The sequence below is a fragment of the Acanthisitta chloris genome, unplaced genomic scaffold (genome assembly GCF_000695815.1).
Source record: "Acanthisitta chloris isolate BGI_N310 unplaced genomic scaffold, ASM69581v1 scaffold16417, whole genome shotgun sequence".
Classification (NCBI taxonomy): domain Eukaryota; kingdom Metazoa; phylum Chordata; class Aves; order Passeriformes; family Acanthisittidae; genus Acanthisitta; species Acanthisitta chloris.
Genome location: NW_008682197.1, coordinates 518 through 7,371, shown reverse-complemented (window position 1 = coordinate 7,371; position 6,854 = coordinate 518). Strand labels below are relative to the sequence as shown.

At 52.2% G+C, this 6,854-nt stretch overlaps 1 protein-coding gene across 1 annotated transcript; it reads left to right on the top strand.

Moving 5' to 3' along the window:
* Window positions 1–634: 634 nt before the first annotated feature.
* Window positions 635–4,735, top strand: PIGX (phosphatidylinositol glycan anchor biosynthesis, class X; the record flags this gene model as incomplete). The annotated part of the gene is made up of 5 exons (XM_009078433.1): window positions 635–791; window positions 1,223–1,355; window positions 2,141–2,354; window positions 3,543–3,643; window positions 4,598–4,735. Coding segments are annotated over 5 exons (743 nt in total), but the record flags the coding sequence as incomplete, so codon positions are not given.
* Between the last annotated feature and the right edge of the window lie 2,119 nt (window positions 4,736–6,854).

Genomic DNA, 6,854 nt, shown 5'->3' with positions numbered 1-6,854 from the left:
CCGCGTTCCCGCTGGCTGCATGGCTGGGCTCGGGGCAGTGCTGGGATTGCTGCTCTGCGCCCTCCGTGAGTGCAGGACGGGGATGGGATGGGATGGGATGCGGGAGGGGAAAGCCGCTGGGCCGAGCATGGCACAACCACCGCCATCCCACGGCTCCCGGGAAGGGGCTGTTGAGAGCGAGTGAAGCTGTGTCCTTCGAGTGCTGGTAGGGCTGGAGCAGGTCTGCCGTGGGGACAGGCTGGGAGAGCTGGGGGGGTTCACCTGGAGAGGTGACCACTTGGGACAAGGGCCAGGAGGGCCAGGGCAAGGGGAAATGGCTTCCCACTGCCAGAGGGCAGGGACAGATGGGACATTGGGAAGGAATTCTTCCCTGTGAGGTGCTTAGACACTGGCACAGGTTGCTCAGAGTAGCTGTGGCTGCTCCATCCCTGGGAGTGTTCCAGGCCAGGTTGGATGGAACTTGGAGCAATCTGGAGCTAGTGGGAGGTGTCCCTGCCCTTGGCACAGGTGGAACTGGATGAGCTTTAACGTCCTTCCAACTCGAACTATTCTATGGATTTGGGAAGAGCTCTGTCAGTGGCTCAAGGTTTTGCAGATGAGGTGTTCATGGGTTGTATAGCTTTGCTTGTTAAAGTGCCATCCTGTGTGATCCCTGTGTGTGTGTGTCCTGTGACCCCTGTGTGCTGTTCTGTGCACATCATTACCTGTTGGCTCTGTGTCTCCTCAGGTGTGCAGGCAGCTTGTCGGGACTCCACTGTCACACAGGAGCTCCTCAAGGAGGGGTTTCACAGGTGAGTCATCCCCCAGGCTTTATCAGGATAATATTCTGGGTGCTTTTTTTGTGTGAACAGGCTTCTCTTCTTTTCATCACAGTTGTGTCAGCTCCCTGAGCTCTGGGCATTTATCAGGAGTGTATTAACAAGCTGTAGTGGAGAGAGGACCACAGGTCCCTTTCTAAGCCCTGTGTGGAGGCTGTTGGTAGTTCTGAGATGTCAACAAAGAAATGAAACTACGTTTTGGTCATGGATGTGGAGTTAAGGTGAGCTGTGCCAGCCTGACCAGAGGAGAGCAGGACATGGTGGGGAACTGTGTTCTGGATCACTGCACACAGTGTGTGAGAGCAGTACCTCACCTCTGTGTATCTGAGAAACATCTCTCAGTAGGATTTGTGCCAGCTTCAGAAGTGCAGGTAAAAATGTTTTGCCCCTGTTCCTGTTTGAAGGGACCTGCTGGTGAAGGCAGAGCTTGGAGAGGATGCAGGAGGATGTGCAGTGGCAGCTAGAATTCATCTTCCACCGGGAATCTACGTGGATCCCTACGAGCTGGCATCGCTGCAGCAGCACAACCTGACCAAGGTAACGGCTCCAATGCCAGGACGTCTGGCAGTGACCCAGGGAGGACTCAGGAAGTTGTAGCCTCTGCTCATTATCATGCTCATTGCACTAAGGTGATTAACTCCTGGAAGGAGATGCTGCACAGTATCATCTTCGTGGCATCTCACTGTATCCCTCAGCCTGATCAGCATCACCCGGTGCAGGGTGTTCTGTGTCATGTGCTGCTGATACCTCCACACCAGCTGTGTGTACCAGGGAGCTGCTGCTCCTCTGCTTAGCCCTGGTTGAGCAGCTGTGGTAGAAGGCACTCGGGCTGGGGAGGTGAAGGGTTCCCCCCAGAAGAGGTAGAGGTGGTGGTGAGCTCTGAGCAGTGTGCTGAGTGTTCGGACCAGGCTCCCCAGCTTCGTTTGCACCCAGTCTTTGCTTCACACGTTGGGTAGGGAGGTGTGCTGAGGCTGTGGCTTTGAGGGAATCTCCTTAGTCTGTTAGCTAAAGTACAGGGAGCAGGGGCTGTGGGTAACTCCTGCTGTTGGGATGCCTGAGGTGCAGGTCTGGCCTTGCTGACTCATGTCGTTACGCTGATGCCTCTCAGGTTTGGCTGTAGGCACAGTTACACCCCAAACTTTCCACAGTAGGTATCACTCATTGGAGAGGGACTCAAAAAGGTGTTTTGTAACATTTTAAGGCCAGAATTTCCAGCTCCATCCTCCTGAGCACGAAATCAGGCATTAGAAAACAAGGGAAATAGTTCTCCCTCCCCATGTGGATTCCAGTTGCAGCCACACGTGTACCTTTCCCCCATGCAGGCAGTGCTGATTCCTGATGTCATTGACGTGGAGGCTCCTGAGTACTCATCCACGGACCTTGTGCTGCTGCTGTCCCTGGACCCAGACCCACACTGCTCCCACTGCTTCCAGGCCTCTGTGCCCCTGCATGGGCGGTACCAGCGGCCGGCACGGCGCGAGCAGCACGTCCTGGTCAGGCTGGACAGCCCAGAGCTGCTGCTCTGCTGCTATCATGGTGAGAGTCTCACTCGTGCTCCTCTGGGGAGAGGGGAATGACCACGGGCAGTTCCATGGAATCTGGTTCTGTATTTGATGGAGACACAGCTCTCTGTGGGGAGAGGGGAAGGAGAGTGGCTCTGGTAAAGACGATGTTGTCTTCCTTGTTGAGTGTTTTTGCTTGGCCAAAGGCAGATTGATGTTCTGCAGACCTCTTGGTGTTGTGCTGCTGCCACTGTAGCCCTGTGCTGTTTGGGTTCTTCCATCTGGAAGTGTTGGCAGTTGTCCTGATCCATATGGTTTGTCTTGATCCCACTGAGGCTTCCTGCTCCAACTGCATTGTCAGCTGGAGCCATGCAGGGTGTATTTAACATCCACTGTCACCTACCTAGAGTAATCAGAGTATTCTGATGGTTTCCAACACATTCCTGCATTCCCTAGATATAAGGGGAAAATGTAACAAACTGCCTGAAACTTAGAAAGGTTGGAGTCAAACTCCTATGAAACAAGAACCTGATATCCACTGTTTCATGGGAACAATGAAATCCTCCAGTTCTGCTACAAACTGCGTTTCCTTTCACAAAATCATTCTTGCTAGCTGCCAAGTGAGACACGCTACTGATTCTCAGCTCCTTTAGCTTCAGTTGTGCATCGTTTGAGCAATGATTTCCTGGGACAGGGGCAGGGTCAGTTAAAAAAGGGATGTGAAATGTTCTTGGTTTTGTGCCACACTTACCACCCATGAGCAGAAAAACATACTTAGTAGTAGTATGAAAGGATTGAAAGTGTTGGAGGGAAGTTCTTTCATGTGCTGACAGGAGACCAAGAAGGAGAAATGGAAGAATGACTTCCTTGTTTTGGGGAAAATGATAACTGTGTGGCTAAAGTTGAGGGGTCTACAGGCTAACCAGGAATTCTTTACCCTGTCAAGGTCAGAAAGGCCAAGACCCCACACAGGTGAGATTCTTCTTGGGTACCTGGTGTCTCAGGAAGGGAAAGGTTGCAAAGTTCACCAGAAGAACTGCTCAGCATCACTTTGTGCAGGGCAGCTGGCATGTTTCTGTCTGTGCTGCTGCACCACTTGGCTGCCAGGGAGTAGAATCTGTCAAACTGTTATCAGGGAAAGATCCCTTGTTTGGAAAAGTCTTGCAGGCCAGATTGCTTCATCCCATTTGGATCCTGCTGGTGCATTCATTGTGTTCCCTAGGTCACCTGCCAGGAGAGTGCTGGAAGCCTGCTGGAGTGGCAGCTCCCTGCCCAGCTGGAAACATCACTCCCTGCCAGTGGTACAGTACAGCACAGAGACCTGTGAGTTCCCATTTCTGGCTCTTTGTAGTGTTTGCTGCCTTTGCTTTCTGTCATGAGCAACTTGCATAGCACAGGAATTAATCACTAGAGGACTAGCTGGGTGATTCTCCTTTTGGCTCCTTTCTGAGCCACGTTTGGTGAGGCTTATTCTGCCCTTCTGCCATGCTTACAGTCACTCTCTGCTCCTCTGGCCCTTGAGAGTGGCTGCTGTCCTCACCCTTTTTTTTTCCTTACCAGTTCACTTGGAATCCTAGGATATAATTAGCGCTGGTCAAATTAAGAGAAGCCTTTACAACATTGGAGATTCAGAGGAGTAGCAAAGTGGGAAACCACTTGATGATCTAATTAAAGGAGGGGTAAAACTGCAGAGATTTAAGGAATAGCATCCTAAAAAAAAAGGCCATTTCTGTTTGATTGGTTGTTATCTGATGAGGTAACTATTTAAGAAAAGATGAAGTTGTTTATCCTGTGTTCAAAACTCAGTAAGGTTGGAGCTTTAGCCTGGTCAACAACTGCCCTTGGTGCTCCAAGGGGTCACAGATTCAGAAATAAGACTAATTTAAATAAGAAACTTGTTGAGCCTTCCTATGTTTGTGAGACCTTGCAGATGTCTGTGATATGTGCAGCTCTTGTCCAGAATAGTTTGAAGCTTCCTGCATCTATGACAGACCAAACAGCTGTTCCCTGGGTCTCTGTGGGGTGTTGTGTGTGTATCCCCAGTGAAGAGGCTGCTGCAGGAACAGGGATACAAGGGGCAGAGATCCCTTGGCTGAGCTCTGCAGTGCAGCAGTGACTGGCACTGTGCTTGCTGGGAATCACAGTGATGTGATGTCCCATCCTGGGATTGATTGTGAATCTGTATCCCAGGGGTATCTGTATCCTAATCCTCTCAGTTGCAGTCAGAGAGGAACAGCTCGTTCACTGTGTGCAATCCACTGTTTTTTTTCTCGGTAGGCACAGGAGGAGCCAGTGCTGAGTGTCCCTGTGGGGCTGAGTGAGCACACTTTCCTGGTGTGTGCCACGACCCTGCTCACCACAGTGCTCTGTTCCAGCCTGATCTTCACTGCCACCTGCAGGTACGGACACTTCTAGTGCCCTGCTCAGAGCAGGGGAACACAGAGTGACTGACTCCATCCAGCACAGCTACCTGGAGACTACAACAGATTCCCCAGTGGATTCTGTTCTGCTGTTATTTATATCCTAAGGGTACCAGCATGGCTAATAGTTCCCTTGGGCTAATGCTTACCAGCACCTCCCACACCCCAGAAGACAGTTTGGGTGTGTTGTTGATAGCCAAAGCAGGTGGAGGGAAGGAAGAAGCCTCCAAAAGCTGAAAGCACTACTGGGGGCAATGGAGCAGCACTCAGGAGTGCAGTTTGGGTCCCCTGTTCCTTCCTCCTGGCCCAGTGTGCTGCCTCTGGCAGAGGTGTTTTTGTTTCTTGACTCAGGGATTGGTTGTGAAGGGTGTGAAAAATCTTATCTAGTCATTAAAGTTTCTGAATTTTAAGCTTGTGTGAGTTTTGTATGAGTTTGAGAAGAGACATTCTGGGACACATGAGGACTTACATAACCTCTCCTGTTCCAATAACTGGGAGGGATTGGCTGTTCTTGGTCAAGTTAGAGTCATGGAATCATTTAGGCTGGAAAAGCCCTCTAAGGTTGTCAAATCCAACTGTTCCCCCAGCACTGCCCAGGCCACCAGTGACCATGTCCCCAAGTGCCACATCCACGTGGCTGTTAAACCCCTGCATGGATGGTGACCCCATCCCTGCTCTGGGCAGCTGTGCCAGGGCTGGACAGCCTTTTTCATGAAGAAATTCCTCCTGATGTCCAACCTGAACCTCCCCTGGCACAGCTTGAGGCCGTTTCCTCTCATCCTGTCACTGTTCCCTGGGAGCAGAGCCTGACCCCACCTGGCTGCACCTTCTGCCAGGGAGTTGTAGAGAGCAGAAGGTCCCTCTGAACCTCCTTTTGTCCGGGCTGAACAATTGGTCAGCGTTGATGGAGTTTAGAACATTTGAAAGAAATTCCATGCTCTGTCAGGAGCAAAAGAGACCCTTGGAAGAGGAAAGCAGGAGGGAAAATAGTGAGTGGGAGCAAACATTTCAAGCCCTGCACTCAGCCAGCTGCACAGCTGCCAAACGGGGAAGTGGAGAGGAAATCACCGGGTAGAAAAGCTGAGTGCTCTGCCCTTGGGAGCTGCAGCTGTCAGCAGGTGGCACCGCGAGCCCACGGAGCTCCCGCGGGGAAAAACACCTTTGCTTCCCGTAAACCTCGGTAAGTCAGCAAAAGCAGCTGATTGGGGGAGTGTGTGTGTGTGTGTGTGTATGTGAGGGGGATGGATGGAAACTTCTGCTGAGGGTTTGGTGTGTGGCCCCAGCAGGACCGACCTGTGATGCCTGTGCAGCTGCAGCCCCAGGGTCCCTCGGGCATCCTTCTCCTGCTGCAATCCCACTGAGCTGTCCCACTCTGCCCTGGGCAGGATGGCAGTGCTGGCACACTGGGCTGGGCCAGGACTTCATCTGCTACCTCGGAGGAGCCAGCGCTGCATCTGCTGGGGAAGGGAGCCCTGAGAGGTTTTGTGTTGTTTAACCCACCAGTGCTGGGAGCAGCACTGCACCCCTTGGCTCCCAGTGGGAGTTTGAATTCCCAGAGCTGGATCTGGTCCTGAGCTCTCTCTTCCAGTGGTAATTCTGTCTGGCAGTCTGACCCATGGAGCACCAACATCTCAGACTGCCAGAGCTGAGTGACAGGTCTGCACCCCCTGAAAACTCACCTTGGTGGGTTTTGTCACCGGATAGGACCAGCTGAAAATCACAGCTTGGATTTCTTGCCTAAAACAAGCTGCTTGGTGTCAGAGCCTAGGGAGAGGAAGGGGGAATCAGAACCACAGGGTGGGTTGGGTTGGAAGGACCTTAAAGCTCATCTCAGGGAGACCTTCCACCAGCCCAGGTTGCTCCAAGCCCCATCCAACCTGGTCTGGAACACTAAGGGAGACCTTAGAGCCCCTTCCAGTGCCTAATGGGGGCTCCAAAATTGCTGCAGAGGGACTTAGAGCAAGGGATGGAGGGACAGAACACAGGGAATGTGCTGCCCAGGGAGGTGGTGGATTCACCATCCCTGGAGGTTTTCAAGATGAGACTGGATGTGGCACTTAGTGCCATGGTCTAGTAACCACGGTAGGGTTGGACTCAATGATCTTTGAGGTCTC